This window comes from Geotrypetes seraphini, chromosome 4 (assembly GCF_902459505.1).
Source record: "Geotrypetes seraphini chromosome 4, aGeoSer1.1, whole genome shotgun sequence".
NCBI lineage: Eukaryota > Metazoa > Chordata > Amphibia > Gymnophiona > Dermophiidae > Geotrypetes > Geotrypetes seraphini.
Window position 1 is genome coordinate 134,097,182 of NC_047087.1, and position 18,792 is coordinate 134,115,973.

Consider the following 18,792-nt stretch of genomic DNA (forward strand, 5'->3'; position numbering starts at 1 on the left):
ATCTGGATGGCCTTCGCACTCAAGGTCACTGGTCCCCCAGAGAACGATGCTTTCACATAAATCTTTTGGAACTCAGAAAGATTTACTATGCTCAAAGAGCTTTTTAGCATTTAGTAGTCAATCATGTCCTTCTAGTCCACACGGACAATCAAATCGCCATGTACTGTATAAATGAGCAAGGAGGGACGGGTTCTCTCTTTCTCTGTCAGGAGGCTTAGAAGATCTGGCTTTGTGTGATTGCTCTCAACATCTTTCTCAAAGCAATCTATATTCAGGAGGAACAGAATTTCTTATCAAACTCAGCAGAATTTTTCAACCTTCAACTCAGCAGCTCTGCTTCCAATTTTCTCTCAATGGGGGACTCCTCAAGTGGATTTGTTTGCATCTCCCCACAACAACAAGTTGCCCCAGTTCTGCTCCAGACTGTACTCTCCTCATCGTCCAGAGGCGGATGCTTTTCTTCTGGATTAGATGCACAAGTTTCTCTACATGTTTCCATCCATCCCTCTCATTCTCAAGACACTTGTCAAAGCCAACAGGAGTCGGCCACTATGATACTTATAGCTCCACGGTTGCCCAGACAACCTTGGTTCTCCCTGCTTCTTCAACTCAGTATCAAGGAGCCGATATCTCTGCCAATTTTTCCATCTCTTTTCATGCAGTCACAGTTCTCTTCTACATCCTAACCTTCAGTCTTTACACCTGACAGCTTGGTGCCTTTCAGGCTGAGCTCAGCTGATCTTCACCTTTCTCAGCCTGTCAGACTCAAATTGGAAGCTTCCAGAAAACTGGCCACTCAGCAACATTATCAGCAAAAATGGACCCATTTTTCTGCTTGGTGTCTCCTTCACCAGGATCCAAAATCCATCTCTTGTTTTCCCAGTTTTGGATTATCTCCTTCATTTGTCTGACTCTGGCCTCAAATCCATATCCATTAGAGTCCATCTCAGTGCTATCACTACCTTTTATCAACCAGTGGATGGTAAACCTCTTACTGCTTATCCTCTTATCTCCAGATTTTTAAAGGACTTTTCAATGTCAAATCACCTCAAGTGTTTTGGGATCTCAATGTGGTTCTTGCTGAGTTGATAAAGCCTCCATTTGAACCAATGTCTGTGGCTCATCTCAAATTCCTTACTTGGAAAGTTGTTTTTTTCATTTCACTCACTTCTGCCAGAAGAGTAAATGAACTTCATGGTGCACCCACCATTCACAGTGTTCCATCATGCCAAGGTTGTACTTTGCACTCATCCAAAATTCCTTCCTAAGGTCGTCACTGAATTTAATCTCAATCAGTCAATCAATTGTAGAGAATGACACGGTGCCAAAATTCATCACCGTCCCCGTCCCCGTCCCCGCGGATAACCGCGGGAAATAATCCCATGTCATTTTCTAGTGTCTATTTCAACCTCGGTCCTTCTACACCAGCATTCTTCAAAGCAAAGCTTGCGGGTCAGTGGTTGTGCCCAATTATACTCTGATTCTTTCCTCTCTCCTTAAAGAATGACATGAAGATGGTTTCCCGCGGTTATCCGCGGGGACGGGAACGGTGATGAATTTTGTCACCGTGTCATTCTCTAATCAATTGTTCTTCCAATATTTTTCCCAGGTCTCATTCTCATTCAGGAGAAATGGCTCTTCATACTTTGGACTGTAAGCGGGCATTGGCCTACTATCTCAACAGGACAAAGCCGCATAGAACATCTCTGCAACTTTTTGTCTCCTTTGATCCTAACAAGTTGGGTCATCCTGTTTCCAAGAGAATGATTTCCAATTGGTTGGCTGCGTGCATCTCATTCTGTTATGCTCAGGCTGGGCTGCAACTGGAGAGTCGAGTCACAGCCCATAAGGTTCGAGCTATGGCAGCTTCAGTAGCTTTTCTCTGCTCTACCCCTATTGATGAGATCTGTAAAGCTGCTACTTGGTCCTCGGTTCATACTTTCACCTCTCATTATTATCTGGAATCTTTTTCCAGACAGAATGGGCACTTCAACCAAGCAGGATTGCAAAATTTGTTTTCCTAAAGGCCAACCTTCACTCCTCCCCCCATCCCATTCTGGTTAGCTTGGAGGTCACCCATATGTGAGAATTTGCTGCCTGCTTGTCCTGGGATAAATGAATTTTAAGCGAAGAAAATAAGAAAGGAAGCAGAGCAGATCAAAAAAACTTCTGCATAGTTTGCTTGCAAAAATAAAAACTGCAGGGGGCTCTGTATTCCTCAGCCAAGTGGGAGGAGCAGTGGAGAGAAAAGTTGTGGATTTCTGCAAGATCCGGTTCGCAGGTTGAGGTGAAAACACCTTTAGTATTAATTCTGGAAGGGACATAAAGAATGTCTTTAGTCCATAAAAACTATTAATCAAAGCATAGCTGAACTCATGCAAATAAAAAAAAAATAGACATGGCCTATTTTAGCTCTAAAAGTAAGGTTACCATAGCCATGCCTGCAGGCCCACCCAGTTCCGCCCATTTAATGCCCCATCCCGCCCACAGCCCCCTTAACCTGTTCGTGCGTCGGGACGACATCCGCGCATGACATCACTGCATTGCATCCGCACACTCGTGGATGCCGTCCCAACGTCGGAAGCTTTTTAAAACCTGGACAAAGTGCCCGCTTTTGAAAAGCTATCTGGACCCCTGGACATGTCCTCAAAAGGAGGACATGTCTGGGGAAATCCGGACATCTGATAACCCTATCTGAAAGGATCATGTATTGGGATCAGAGGAATAAGTTGTATAGCATTTTTATTACTTAATATCAAACAGTAGTATATCATGAACACATGCACCTTTTTGTGATGTTGATCTTGGTAGGCTCATATTGCTTTAATATATAAATGCTGTTATAAAAGTCATGGAAAGAACTGAACAAAATTGTGCTATATCAAGCATTGCCTAATACAAAAATACCATGCTGTGTTTCCCTCTATGAGAAATGGGGGATCCAGGTGCTACTTCTGAAATGTTTTAAATTTTAAAATTGTTTGTTTTCTTCCTTTGTATAAGAGAGATGGAGGGGGAAGGTGAGCAAGATCCAGTACTTATCTCATGCTACTTAGTGCTTTCAAATTCACTTGGCCTATGACATTATGAGCCTTATTTGTAAATTCTGATGCTTTTAGTCTAACCAACATACCGTATTTGCCGGCGTATAAGACGACTGGGCGTATAAGACGACCCCCCCAACTTTTACAGTTAAAATATAGAGTTTGTTATATACTCGCCATATAAGACTACCCCTTCTTCCGCACACCTTCTGCACAACAAATAAAACTTAAAAGAACATCAGAATTTATTTCAACAATTTTAATTAATTCACTAAAGCTGAATAGAACAATAAACCCATGGGAGCTGCCATGCTATTTGTTTTCTAAACTGTTAACCAAACTGAAACTGTCAATGATAGAAGGAAGATAACACATAGAGGGAGAGAGCAAGTGCCGGGCAAGTCCCTAGCAAGTTTGCTGGCATGACAGTTTCCCTTTAAAAGCCTTCAAAAGCCTCCTGTTCGCCCCCGCAACTTCCTTAAGGGCTAGACTCTACACACGGCCGCATGTGTGAGAGACGTAGTAAAGAGAAAAGGGGTGGGGCCAGAGCGCCGCTGCTTCCCGCTGCGCAGGATGAAGGAGCTGGCACCCTTGTCACACTGATGTCCCGCCATGGCCCCGCTGATGTCCCGGCAGGTTTACTAGTACCGTAAGCACCGTAAGGAGGTAAGGAAGGAGATGTTAGGGCATGTAAAGTAAGGGCATGTAAACAGTACCCGGCGTATAAGACGACCCCCGACTTTGGGGAGGATTTTAAGGTACTGAAAAGTCGTCTTATACGCCGGCAAATACGGTAGTTAAGAGTCTTTTGGCTAAGAGTATGAAACTACAGCTCCTTCCAGAACCCAGCAAATGTGAATCCTGTTGACCACAAGATGTTGTTTTTGAGTGATAACTGAGAGACATATCCCCCAAAGGTTGTGGCTTTGTCTTTGCAATATTCCCAGTCTCATTCGCATCTGATCCAGGAAGAAGCTTGGCCTGCTGGCCCATACACTGAACCCAGGTCTCTCTCATGGCAGTGCTCAGCACTTGACACACAGAGGCTGAATCAGCCCAAATCTAAAATATTTTTTAATATTATGCAATTTGCTCACAAAAGATTTGCAATCAGTGTGCCTTAACTTGATCTTTATTGAACTTAAAATAATCTTTTACACTAGCATTATTACTTTAAATATCTGTACTAATAATGTTTTGTTGGGGGGGTGTTTCTTCATCTAGCCTAACTGGCAGCCTTATTTGCCGCAGAATGGAGACAACATTGAAATAGCTGTTTCTTATTCATCTGTGCTGTGGCCATGGTCTGGATACTTAGCTATTTCTATCTCTGTAGCTAAAAAGGCAGCAGCTTGGGAAGGCATTGCTCAGGGTCATCTTATGATCACAGTAGCATCACCAGAAGAAAATGAGGTATGCTTTTCTCTTCTAATTTATTATGAAAGAACATTTGTGAGCAATTTTTAAGTAGTTATTATGAGATTATGAACTGCAGAACTATCAAATGTATTACTTTAATATAGTTCCTTCCAGTAATGAGGTGTAGTAATTTTTTAAAATTTATTCATATTTTCTATGGCTAAAGACAGCTAAGATGTGTTAATGTCTGGTGCTTAAGATGGACAGCTTAAGATATACAATAAATCCAGGTGCATGGTCTAACACAGTAGTTAGATTAATCAGAAACCATTCAGAGTGAAACTGGAAATTACATTTGACTCCTTCTCCAGTCTATCACATCCCACTCACCTTATTCACCATTGTTTCAAATAGTTTACAAATTATAAACAGAAAGATACTGGGACATACAATAGTTTCTCCAACCTATAAAAGCCCCCTCTCTGCATCACCCCCCCCCCCCTTCTTGCTCTCCCTGGAACATCACCCTCTTTTTTTTTCTCTCCTCTAAACTCTGTAAGGCAGGTAAACTGTCTTTTCTTTCTCATGTAATGCTTGATTAAGGTGACCATTTATTTTTTTCCTCAAAAGGGGACACCTACTAATTTTAGCTCCACCCCAATACCGCCCTAGCTCCATTCCCAATCCCGACCTAGCCCTGCCCCACATCTAGCGCACGCCCTCTATCCAATTCTCTGGTCATCCAGTCAAAGAAATTGATCAGTGAATCCTCTAGTGAATCCATGTTGCCTCCAGTCCTGTAATCCACAGGATTCCAGAAACTTGATCAATCTCTTTTAAAAGTGTTTCCATTAATTTGCTTACCACAGAAGTCACTTACCGGCCTGTAATTTCCTATTTCTTCCTTCTTTCCACTTTTGTGGAGAGGGACCACATCCGCTCTTTTCCAGTCCTCCGGTACCACTCTAGAGACTTGTTGCAAAGGTCAGTCAGTGGAGCTACCAGAATTTCCCTAAGTTCCTTCAGCACCCTCGGATGTACACCATCCGGCCTTATCACTTTGTCTATTTTAGCTAACTCCTCACGAACACAACCCTCTAAAAATCGATCAGGGTCTGTTTCTTCTCCATCCCTATTCTCGTTTGTCTTCTGCAGTCCCGCTCCCAGTGCTTCAGCCGTGAACACAAAACAGAAATATGTGTTAAGCAATTAGGCTTCTACATATTCCTCTGCTGCAATAAATGCAATAGCTCTATTTTTTCTCCGGGCATCATCCTCAGCAATCTGACCAAGCCTAATAGAATCCAGATAATCATCTATACTCTCAGGCATTGCCTCTACCTCTTCAGAATACAGCTTTTCATAAAATTGAACAAAAAGAATCTCTAATGTCATTTTCTTTACAAATAATCTCACTCGATCGTCTTTTTTTTTTTTTTTGTTAAATAGTATTTATTAAATTTCGGTAAGAAAGAATACATAAGAAAAACATAGTAACACTAGAAGTAGTCACATTTTCACATTTACAAGTGTAAATTATGTGAGCAAGAAGTATGCAAGGAGTTGTATAACAATTATATACCTAGAATAGATATTATGATTGTAGCAGATATTTAATTTCGATAACAAGAACTATCGACATAAGTCAACACATTGGACCAGATCATTTTAAAAGAAGAGAGGGACGATCTGCTATTTTCTGCAATTGATTTTTCATATTTGGCATATAAGCAAACAGTGTTCCACCATTCGTTATAAGTAAGGGATGAAAAATCTTTCCAGAGAGATAGTATGGTTTTTAAAGCAATCAAAAGAAAACATTTCAAAAGTTTGATTTCACCTTTTATCAAGAGGAGAGTTCAAAGCAACACCTCCTGTGATTATTATAGCATAAGTAATAGCATCAGTAATAGGTAGAATATCACATATGGTAGACCAAATATTAGACAAATAGGGTTGTAGTAAATTACAGTAAAACAGCATGTGATTTAATGTACCTATATGGATAGAACAGGACCAGCACTTATTATTAATAGTAGAAGAGACCTTGGAAAGTTTATATGGTGTCCAACAAGCTCGGTGATACAAATATAAGACAAGGTGTTTAATAGCTGCAGCTTGTAAAGAGCCAAATGAGGTAAGCCATATCGACTCCCAAGTTGTAGGAGATAGTGGTAAAGAGATATCTTGAGCCCAGATATCATAAAGTGTACTAGGATATTTGAATTTAGAGTTCTTCAATAATTGTACCATTTTGAAGCTTCACCTTTGCTCAAATTAAATGCTTCGCACCAGCCAACAATAGTTGATGTATCTCGTGATACAGTTTCTTTGTTTAAAAAGGTTTGTATGCAGTGTTGCAATTGAAATCACTGAAAGAACTGAGTTGGTGGAAGATCATATATAGTAGATAACATGGCGAAGGTGATTAATTTCTTAACCTTTATCAATTGTGAGATCGACCAAACTCCAGCCTTGATCCACGATTTCCATTCGATATGTTGTCCCTGAATTTTTACTAGTGGGTTAAGCCAGTTGGAGGAAAGAGTAGTAGAATTCCATTTAATGGTTGCTAAAGCATCTAATTCTTGAATCGCCAGTATTGTAGATTTCAAGATTGGGTTTTCTCTTGTGATATTACTTGATAAAATAAAAGGAGAAAATCTTAAAATATCCTTGTGATATAATTTACGCTTCAAGTGGGGATTGTATGATGTGTGTTGTCTAGTAACCATTTAGAACCCTGTCTTCCTAAAATAGCAATATGATATTCGTACATACTAGGAAAATTCACTACACCATTATTTTTGCAACATTTTAATTTCTTTAGTGCAATACGAGGTACTTTGTGGTTCCATAAGAATTCCATCATCAAAGCTTCTATCTTCATTTAGGTTTTAATAGGAAACAAAAAAGGTAGCATTGAAAGAATGTAAGTGATTTTAGGAGCTAAAACCATTTTGATAGAGTCCAATCTGTCCCACCAAGTGAGTTTCAGTGGAGACCATCTTGATGTGATATCTTTAATCAGGGTTAGAATAAGATCTTCATTATATAGTTTAGTTTCTTCGATAGAGGAACCGAAGTAGACCCCCAGATATTTCAGTCGAGATGAAAAATATTTAAGTCCAAATCTGGAGATAATATCGCCACATGGAGTACCAGCTAATGGCATAACTTCAGTCTTTGTGGTATTAAGTTTATATCCAGAAATGAGTGCATAATTATCATTAATTTTTAAGATATGTGGAATAGAATTTAAAGTAGAGTATATCATGACGTCATCTACATAAGCTGACAATTTAATTTCCAAATCTTCCATTTGTAAACCTGTGATGTTGACATTAGATCTGATTGCTACTAGCAGTGGTTCCAACGTTATGTTAAATAATAGAGGTGACAGCAGGCAACCCTGTCTAGTGCCTTTTGTTGGGTGAAAGGCAGCAGAAAAGACATCATTAATTCGAATTTTAGATTGGAATATAGTACACATACCAGCTTAATAAAATTCTCTGGGAATCCAAACCATTGCATTATTCTGAAGAGATAAGTCCATTCTACTCGATCAAACGCCTTTTCTGCATCTAATGCTACAGCCACCAGGGGATTGGAACAGTTTTGAGCTTGTAGAAGTACATGGGCAAATTGTCTCGTATTATCACTAGAGAGTCTGTTTTTCATAAATCCGTTTTGATCTTTCTGTATGATGTTGGCGAGCACTGAATTTAGACGAGTTGCTAGTAGTTTCACATATATTTTGCATCTACGTTTATGAAAGAGAGTGGTCTGTAATTGTGTACTTGTAGCGGGTCTTTTCCTGGTTTTGGTAGGACTATAGGAAGGGCCTCTGTAAATGCTCCAGTAGCTACTCCAGTATTTGCAAGATGACAGAGATATTGAGTCAAGAATGGAAGAATATCTTCTTGAAAAGCAAGGTAAAATTCCCCCAAAAATCCGTCAGGGCCCGGTGGTTTATGTTTTGCCATATCCTGGAGCGCCTTCTGTACTTGTGACAATGTAATGGGCTCAGTTAGTTTCTCTGAGTCACCTTCCAGAAGTGTCGGATGTGGTAATTTGGAGAGAAAAGGATCGAACAAGGCTGAGTTAGGTTGTTCTGACATATATAGTATGTAATATTCGTCAGCAACTCTCCTTTATTATCAGTGATAGCCGGAATTGTGGGGGTTTTTCAGACCGTAATTTCAGATATGTTGCGAGTTGATGACCACATTTGTTCATACTCGAGAAAATCTCTTTGGAGGCCTCCATACTTAAGAACAGATTGTATTCAAGTCTCAGTTTGTGGAGGTGAGACTGCTTCTCTGGATTACTCAAGTCATCCAAGTGGATGACTCCCCTCTCATCCATCTCCTTGTCCAGTATCTTTCTGTCCCTCCCTCCCATCCCCCTTGTGCAGCAGAACCCTTGCAGCTTCTATCCCTCCCTTGTGCAGCAGAACCCTTCAGCTTCTATCCCTCCCTTCCCTTGTGTTGCAAAACCCTTGCAGCTTCTATTGCTCCCATCCCCCTCCACCGCTGCTGTGCAAACCCCCCCCCCCCCCCCCCCCCCCCCCGGTTGACCCTTTCATCTCACCCTCCCATCCAAACCCTGACTGCGAGCCAAAATACCTGGAAACAAATGGCAGTACTGGCTGAATCGCGACTTGCCCTTCTCATGTCCGGGCATTCCTCTGCCGCATCATTGATGATGTCATCAGCAATGTGGCACGGAACGGCAGGGAGTGAGAAGGGCAGGCCATGATTCAGCCTGTGCTGCTGATGCTGCCGTTTGTTTCCAGGTATTTCAGCTCACGGTTGGGGTTCGGATGGGAGGGAGAGATAGAAGGGTCAGTGGAGGCGCTGCCAGCGACTAGGGCTTATTTTCGGGGTAGGTTTTATTTTTGTGGCAACACGGTAGTTGACAATAAGATTTAACATATTTAGATATTATTTTTTCCAAATTTTTTTCTTCTAATTTTTGAAAGAAATGCCATATTCCATCTGAAGGATAACCTATATCTTATAATAAATCCTGTTTTTCTTCGATCAGAGATTGGTTTAGCTGCAGATATAATTTCTCCACCTTGCTTTCAAAATATAAAGCTAAATTTTCTGGTGCTGTTTCTTTTGAAGTAGATATCTTCTACTGATATTAACTGACTTGTAACCTTAAATATCTTCTTAGTATTCAATTCTTCCAATCCCATTACTTTAGCATAATATTCCTTTTTCCTAATAATAATTTGTAATTTATAATGATCAATAGATAATGTCCAGTTATTTTTTATTCATTCACTTCAATACTACCTTTCCTCCAAATATGTTCTAATATTGGTTATTAGAAGGGAAAAGTACTCCTGGTATGCTCCTTTGAAATTTAATGTAGAATTTAAACTGAGGAGAGAGGATGTTTATTGCCAGTGGGAGAATCAAGGGTTAATATGTGTGGGGCAATTATCGCATCATATATGGAGGGGGGTGCGTGCATTTAGGAAGTTATAAACTAGATACAGGTTGCCCTTCAGAGATTTATTTCCTTATTTGCAGATTAAACACTATTTGCAGAGCTCTGGAGTGTTGGGTGTTCTATTGCAGTATTTCTCAACTTCTTCAAGCCAAGTACACCCTAAGCCTAACAAATACCAAATGAGTACCCCCGCCCAAGCTCTGACCCAGACCCACCCAAGCTTCACCCCTGACCTCCCATCCCCATAATAATAGTACTAATTGTAACGCATTTTCTTCCATCCATTTTTCATATACACACAATATAATCTTATTAATACATAATGGTAACCACAAAATTTAAAAAAGCACACTGTATGCACAGAAAATGTTAATTATCATTTATATTCATGGGTTTTTTTCAAAGAGGTCAAGGCAGATGACTTTAAAATATGCAATCAGTAACAACTATAGAAAAATAGACAAATATAGGGCAAAATATAGACAGTAATAATAATAATAATAACTTTATTTTTCTATACCGCCATAGTCAGGTGACTTCTAGGCGGTTTACATGTAAGAAGGCTGGACATTCAGCGAATAACAAAAGGTCTTAGTACAATACAATAAGTCTACTTACAATACCGTACAATGAGTCTCAATAACAATACAATACAATACATTACTATGAGTCTAAATACAATACAATACAATACAGTAAGTCTAAGTACAATACCATATAATGAGTCTAAATATTAAACAATAATCTAAAAGAGAAACTTACGTATTAGTTGGAGTTCTATGGATAGTGAGTACCTGAATGCTTTGGTACTAACATATTAAGTGGAGTTCTATGGGTAGAGAATACCTGAATACATGAAAGGAGCTTCTTGAGAGAAAGAAAAGGCGTTTACAGTGGGGAAGTCCTAGTGGGGGAGGGGGCAGTTTTAGTCAATGAATTTGGCGAAGAGGGCGGTTTTGATCGCTTTTCGGAATGCACTGTATGTCAGATTGGGTTCGTTTATGTAGATTTTCAGCCAAACTTGCTGTCTGTTCGCTTGGAACTTAAAGGTTCTATCCAGGTATGATTTGTATCTGCAGCCTGTAATCTTTGGGTATGCAAAGATGTTTTTGTTTCTGGTTGTACGGGTGGGGTTGTGTAGGATGAAGTGAGATTGTAGGTAGGAGGGTGCTAGTCCCCAGGCTTGCCTGAAACAGGTGCAAGCAAATTTGAATAATATTCGAGCTTCTATTGGTAGCCAATGCAGCTTTTTATAGTAGGGGCTGATGTGGTCACTTTTTCTTAGTCCGAAAATTAGGCGAACAGCGGTGTTTTGTATTAGTCTCAGTTTTTTTATTGTTTTTTGTGGGATACCCAGGTAGATGATGTTGCAGTAGTCCAGGATGGATAGGATCAGTGCCTGTACCAGCAGCCTGAATGATGTTGGATCAAAGTATTTTTTTCTGGTCCTTAGTTTCCATAGCGTGAAAAAACATTTTTTCACTAGTGAGTTTGTGTGGTCAGTCATAGTTAGGTGTGTGTCTAGAGTGATACCGAGTATTTTTATGTTTTTGGATATTGGGTATTCGTGATTGTTTATTTTTATCGATGTTCTCATAATTTTGTCATTAGGACTAGCCAGAAAGACTTTTGTTTTCTCTGCGTTTAGTTTCAGTTTGAAATTGGTGGTCCATTTATCGATTTCGATCATTATGTTTGAGAGGTTGTCTACAATTTCTTTTGTGATGTCGTTTAAGGGGATTAGAATGGATATGTCGTCTGCGTAAATGTAATGTATTAAGTTTAGTTTTTGTAGGAGGTGGCCTAAGGAGGCGATATAGATATTGAAAAGGGTGGGCAATAGTGGGGAACCTTGAGGCACGCCTGACGGGTTTTTCCATGGTTTGGAGTAGTTTCCATTGCTGATTACTTGGTAGGATCTGTTTGTTAGGAATTCTTGGAACCATTTCTTTGCCTTTCCAGAAATTCCCATTACTTCAAGGCACAGTAGCATGATTTCATGGTCTACCAGGTCGAACGCGCTGCTGAGGTCTAATTGTAGAATCAGTGCGCTTTTGCCTTTGCTAAAGAGATCATAGAGGTGGTTCAGTAAGGAGGCTAAGACAGTTTCTGTGTTGTATCCTTTCCTGAATCCTGATTGGTGTTCACTAAGGATGTTAAATTTGTCCAGGTAGTTTACTAGTTGAAGGTTGACAAATTTAACATCCTTAGTGAACACCAATCAGGATTCAGGAAAGGATACAACACAGAAACTGTCTTAGCCTCCTTACAGCAGATATAAATTCTCAAAACTGACACATTTTGATCACTAAATTGAAAATAAAATCATTTTTCCTACCTTTGTTGTCTGGTGATTTCATGAGTCTCTGGTTGCACTTCCTTCTGACTGTGCATCCAATATTTCTTTCTTTCTGCCTCCTGCATGCTTCCTCTCCTCCAGACCTTATTCCATTTCCCAACCAACATCTCTCTCCGTCCCTCCATGAGCCCAACTTTTCTTCCTCTCTCCTCTGCCCCTTTGGCAACAAGTCTCCCTCTCTCTCTCTCACTGTCCATTTGTCGTGAGAGATCCAGGCATCTCTCCCATCCCCTCTCTTGCCACATTCAACATTTCTCCCTCTCTTGTCCCCCAGATCATGTGCACCATTTTTCACCACTGCCCAGCCCCATGTCCATTTCTACTTCTATCACCACTCTCCAACACATTGCCACATCTCTCCCTCTATCACTATGTCCAACATTCCTCCCCCTTGCATCCCCTTCAATCAGGTCCCTCTTCACCACCATATCCAACATTTCTCCCTCTCATCCTTCTATTCCCCATGCATCTCTACCTCACTCCTCTCTCCATGCCCAGTTTTCCTTTCTTCCTTTCCTCATGTGCACCATCTCTCACTCACACTTATGTCCAACAATTTCCTTTATATTCCCTCCCCCCTATGTCCTAAGTTAGTGCTCCCTTCCTCTCTCCATTCTGTGTCCCATGTTCGTGCAACCCTTTCTTTCTCTGTCTAGTTTGTGACCCCTCCCCTTCACTGCCGCCCAACTTTTGTCCCAAAATTAAGTTGAACCGGCCACACATTCCTCTTCCTCCCTCCCCCGAAGCCAACTCATGCTGAAGCCTGTCTGCCCCCCACTGAAGCCACCGCTGCCGATTCATCCCTGCCCACTGCACCCCTGAAGCTGACCCGCGCGAAAGCCTGCCTGTCCCTCGCTGAAGCCACTGCCAGCGATGCCTCCCTGCCCACTGCACCCCTGAAGCCAACCCACGCCAAAGCCTGTCTATCCCTCGCTGAAGCCACTGCCAGCGATGCCTCCCCATCCGCTGCATCTCTGAAACCAACCTGCACCGAAACCTGCCTACCTCCGCTGAGGCTGCCGATTCCTCCCTGCCTCTCCGCCCACTGCACCCCCTCCATCCCCAAAGCTGACCCTGCCACCCAGCACTCTCCATCCTCCCCCCTTCCGCCACAGCAACTCCAGACAGAGATGGGACGGGCCAGACGACTGCACGTGGCCAGTCCACAAGCCTTCCCCCCGATGTCAATTCTGACATCGGAGAGAAGGTTCCAGGCCAGCCAGGCAGTGATTGGCTGGGCCAGAACCTTATCTCCAATGTCAGCATTGACGTCTGGGGAAGGCTTGTGGGCCGGCCACTTGCAGTCCCTGCACGCGTCTAGCCCACCCTCCACGGAATTGTGGCGGCGGAGTGGGGTGGAGAGTGTCGGGTGGCAGGGTCGGTGTTGAGGGTGGAGGGGTTGCAGCGGGAAGGGGAGGCAGGGAGGAATCGGTGACAGCAGCGGTGGATTCAGCAGTGGGCAGGCAGGGAGAGATGCTGGGTGGCGGCCAGCCCGCATACCCCCAACAGATGCCCTTCGTACCCCGTGTTGTGAAACACTGTTCTATTGAAGGGGAAAACCACATTTTTGAGATTATTAGGTTCAACCTTACAAAAGGGGATGACCTCTTAAGAGATATCATTATTTTAATGCTGGGAGAGGGGTAATTTTCCAGTATATGAAGGTTTGGAAAGTTGATTTGGGGAAGGCAATAAGGAGATCTTATCTAATCTGGGATTTATGGGTCACACTGTTTTAACAGGTTGAAGGTGACTTACAGTACAATTTGAGGAGATACAATTTAGGACAGTATAATGAAGCCACAGTGATGGCAATAATTGTATTAAGCAGAATGTGTATGAGACGCCCCTTGTCTGGGAAACCCGAAAAGACACTAATATACTGTATAAATAATAAAAGATGAGGCTGAAGGGTATAGATATGTTTCAGGGTTAAAGTAAAAGAATATTGCTTTGTTAGCATTACTGGCAAATGTTAAAGTTTTTAAAAACTTTTGTTTATAATGATAGGGGTTGCCAAGCAGCTTATCTTAAAGAATTGGAAAAATTGGGACAGATTAAATTATTCATTCTGGTGGGAATCCTTGTTATGTCTTTAAAATGGCCATTCAGAAGGGATATTATAAAAAAATTTATGGAAGTTTGGGAAACATTAACTAAATATTGTAAGGATTAATTTATTTATATAAATGAGGAAAACGTACACATCGGGGGAGGGGGGTATGTTTTGGCACTGATTAAGAGGTATGGATAGGTTGTTTACAGGTATTTTTATGAGTTGTTGTTCAATTGGAAAAAGGGGTGGGGGGAAAAGTCTTGTCATTATTTCTATTAAGTTTATTGTGCTGTAATGTTAATATTTTATGTAAATGCATCATCTCTTCTGCACAATTGTAGTTTTTAAAAATGAATAAAGAATTTTTTTAAAAAAAGTTTTAAATAGATGTTTGCTCCAGAGTAGAGCATGTGAACAAGATCAGTGTGCAGTTTATCACTGGTTCTTAATGAAGCAATTGGAATTCAATTAGAAGATGTACTAACTATATATGTTTAATTAATTAAATTAAGTAGTGTCATAAACCCAATAAAATGGCCAGTCACTTGTAATTCAGGGAAATTCTTGGTTGGTATTCTACCATTTAGTAGAACATCAAGAGCTCCCAAGGTCTTGATGTTACAACTACACTTTTGTGTCTTGTAATTATTTTCTTGGCCTCCTCCAGAGACGGACATAAGTGCTGAGGGGCATAATACCTGTTCATGTAGTTATTCAGAACAAACAACAGAAGTTACATTACAATACAAACTGAGAGAAGATATAAGACAGGAAAAAAAAAAAAAACAGGTATTTTTGTAAGAGTGGTGCTGCAAGGTCAGAAGGAGTAACTCATAGTCCAAGGTCAAATGGATGCCAGTGTGTATCAATGTGGGAAGTGATTTGGGGTTGAACTCAGTCCTTGGGAATATTGACTGTTATAGTAGAGAATGGTTATAAAGTGCTATTGCATTGGTATCTGCCTCTTTTGAGAGAGTTAACTTTGGAACCACTACAAACTTCCATGGCTCAAATTTCCCTTATGAACAGGTCTAAGACCAGTCCACATTTTTCCTTCAAATCCAGAGATTACCATCAGACACCAGAGCCAGAACAAAATTGTACCTGATGGCTCCTGAGTTCCAGTAGTTATTCGTACTACCTAAGGTGGATTCACTGGTAGTGCAAGTTACAAAACGCACATCACTTCCTAGTGAAGATGGAGTAATTCTATAGGATGCACAGAGTGGCAGCAGCTTCCTTTGTAGTGTGCACCTGCCATATGTTGCTGCATCAGGCTTTGCCAGAAAATGCATACTTCCAGGAGGTACTTTTGGGGGTTGATAATGTAGCAGATGCTCTATATTAGTGGTCCCCAAACCTTTCCTGGAGGACCACAAGGCCAATTGAGTTTTAGGCTAGCCCTAATGCATGAAAGAGATTTGCATATAATGGATGTGACATACATGCAAATCTGCTCCATGCATATTCATTAGGGCTAGCCTAAAAACCTGATTGGCCTGGTGGTCCTCCAGGACAGGGTTGGGGACCCCATTGCTCTATATGACATTTTTAGGGTCATGGGCAAAAGGTCTACTTTTTTGCTACCCGCTTTATCAGCTATGCAATGTTTAAATATGCTGCTTGTGCTTTAAAACATATCTGTGTAATGGTCAATATACATGTTTTGATGTTTCATAATTTCACTTTGTTTCTGCTGGTTGCGGAAGAAAGGTAAGTCAGTCTGTGACAAGGAAACTGACCTGTCTTCTAGAAAATTGTTGTGGGAGAATTAGGATAGGTGCACTTGAAGACTCTGGTTTCTGATATTTTCAATTTGACTTCCTTCACAATCACTAAATTAACTGAAAATAACATGAAGTAGTATTTAATTTGAAAGATCTGACAAAGATTTTTTATCTCTTACAGTCTAAAAATGGTGCAGAACTGATTTCAACTGTAAAGCTCCCAATTAAAGTGAAGATAATTCCTACTCCACCTCGCAACAAGAGAGTCCTCTGGGATCAGTATCACAACTTGCGCTACCCACCTGGCTACTTCCCTAGGGATAACTTGCGCATGAAGAATGACCCCTTGGATTGGTTAGTGTATCCAAGCATTTCTTACATGTTAAGCTAGTCACATTTTTGCTTTGATAACTAGACATTTTTAAACATTTTTTTCATTTTTATTTAGGATAAGAAGGATGACCAGTCCTCCCAAATTCTAATGTCATCAGATAGCTCAGGGTTGGAGCAGTGAAAAACAACTCACTCAAGTTTTTTATAGTGCCCATCTGAGCATGAAGGGCATTCTTTGCCACAGCCATTGTACGGTCTCTGTCTAAAAAAAGATATACAGTACAAGTCCGAAAAATCAGATGCCAGAAATCCGGACCACCCGAGAATCCAGATTCTATAATGCTGCACACCTCCCTCCCTCCTGTCCTCCATGCATGATCTGGCATCTTTCCTTCAACTCCCAGTCCTGCCTGCAGTTCTCTCTCCCTCCCTTCCCCCTCCCCATACACCTTATAATGAGGCAGCAAATCTTCAGTCCCGCAGCACCAGCCTGAGCCCAAAAGAGAGGGCCTCCCCCCAGCTATGCCCTTCATGGTTTGGTCTCTATCCCTCCCAGCTCTGCCCATGGCTCGCTGTCTGCCTCCACCCATGTACCTTTTTATAAAGTAGCAAGTCTTTGTTCTTGCAGTGCCAGCAGCAGTCTAATTCACAGGCTGACTGTGGCCTGTAACAGCCTTTCTCTCTGACTCCCCTTCTAAAAACAGGAAGTTACATTGAAGGAGTAGGACGGGTCAAAGGGAAAAGCCTGGTGCAGGCTGCAGGCAACCCGTGAATAAGGCTGGTGTTGCAAGAACAAAGACAGAGGGAGAAAGAGCTGCAAGCAGGGCTGGGAGGGAAGAGAGAGGACTGTGCAGTGTGTGACCATTGGGGGGGGCCTTAGGGACCTGAGCCCCCTCTTTTTAGGGCTCAGGCTAGCACTGCAGGACTGAAGACTTGCAGCCTCATTAAGAGGTGCATGGGGAGAGGGACAGAGCCATGGGCAGGACTGGGAAGGGAGGGAGAGACGCTGGACTAAGAATCTGGAAAATCCAAAAGTCTAGACTTACCCAATCTCTGAGCAGTCTGGATTTTTGGATTTATAGTAGAACTAGGAACGGCACAGAAAAAGGTGATGAATATGTTAAAGGCTTAACAATTTAGAACATAGAAACCGAAATCATAAGCCCATATGCTCAAAAACACACCATGCCTTTAACAATGACACTAAACCAGTTTTAATCTGTTTTAGCGTTGGAAGTATTTCAGCTATTGATGCCCAAAATGGCAAATTGTGGTCATTTTCGTGATTTGTAGCAGCCTCTGATAATCGTATGTATATAGATTACTACAAACTCATCAATATTAAAATGAGCACCCCGATCGATGCCCAGATGATGCACAAAATGAAGAGCCGTTTTTTAACGCTCCAAAATCCTAAGGCCAGTCAGAGTCTTAGGACCCTCTCAGTTCATTCCGGGATGCATAAGGAAAGGGAATTTATTATATTTAATTAGTTTTCTATCTCATTCTCCCCAAAGAGCTCAGAACAGGTTAACATACATAATAACAGTTAACAGGTTACAATTTGTCATAGTTGTAATACTATACTGGCCACCAACCCCCTGGAATAAATCCTCCAAACTCGTTCTTGAGACCATAACAAGTGCCTTCCTAAAATTTCAGAGACTACTGATCATTAGAGATATTAATCTCCACCTAGATAACACCAGCAAGGATGCAACCGAATTCAACAACTTCCTTACTTCTCTAGGTTTCCCCTCTCCTGCGTCCCCCCAACCCACTAAAAGGGGCACACACTAGACATCATCAGCTTCCTCAACCTGACCGAGCACAAAACTTCTGCCGAAGATGCTCGTTGGGAACATGTCTCTTGCTCCGATAACTTTTTAGGTTCTTTCTGCCTCCCCATTTTCATGTCCCACCTTGGATCTCCATCCCATGCCACAAATCCTATTACCTTCCGCAAAAAAATCGCGAGCGAATTGTTCTGGACCCAATTTCTCAACCAACTTCCCTCTTATCCAACTGGCGCAACTGGGTAAACCTCTGTGAGATTACCTATTGTGCTCTTGCCACTTTATCTACTAAATCTATCTCCTACTCCCGTAAGGCCCCTTGATATCTTCCGTACCACAGAGAACTGAAGCAGAAATGTCGAGCACTGGAGCGTAAATGGAAAAAATCCAAATCCCCTTCAGACAGACAATTATGGAGGGACAATATCAAGTTCTATAACTCAGTACTAAAAAAAGCAAGGAAGAACTTCTATGGTGATAAAATTTCCAGATCCAACAACTAGAGTAGTATGCTGTTTAACATCTGGAGCACCTTAACTTCTAAAAACGATTCCACCATTCCCCACTCCTCCCCATCAGCAGACGACCTAGCAAAATTCTTCAATGAAAAGGTCACTACCATAAGGAGCTCCTTTCCTCCAGCACTCTCTTA

The 18,792-nt window shown here is 41.5% G+C and overlaps 1 protein-coding gene across 1 annotated transcript in view; it reads left to right on the forward strand.

Annotated features, from left to right (window-relative positions):
- MBTPS1 (membrane bound transcription factor peptidase, site 1) overlaps positions 1-18,792 on the forward strand; it is a 308,154-nt gene that overhangs the window by 135,922 nt on the left and 153,440 nt on the right. The window contains exons 13-14 of the mRNA XM_033942001.1: positions 4,269-4,457; positions 16,193-16,365. Of these exons, the coding sequence (XP_033797892.1) occupies positions 4,269-4,457; positions 16,193-16,365 (362 nt within the window). The remainder of the gene's footprint in view (positions 1-4,268; positions 4,458-16,192; positions 16,366-18,792) is intronic.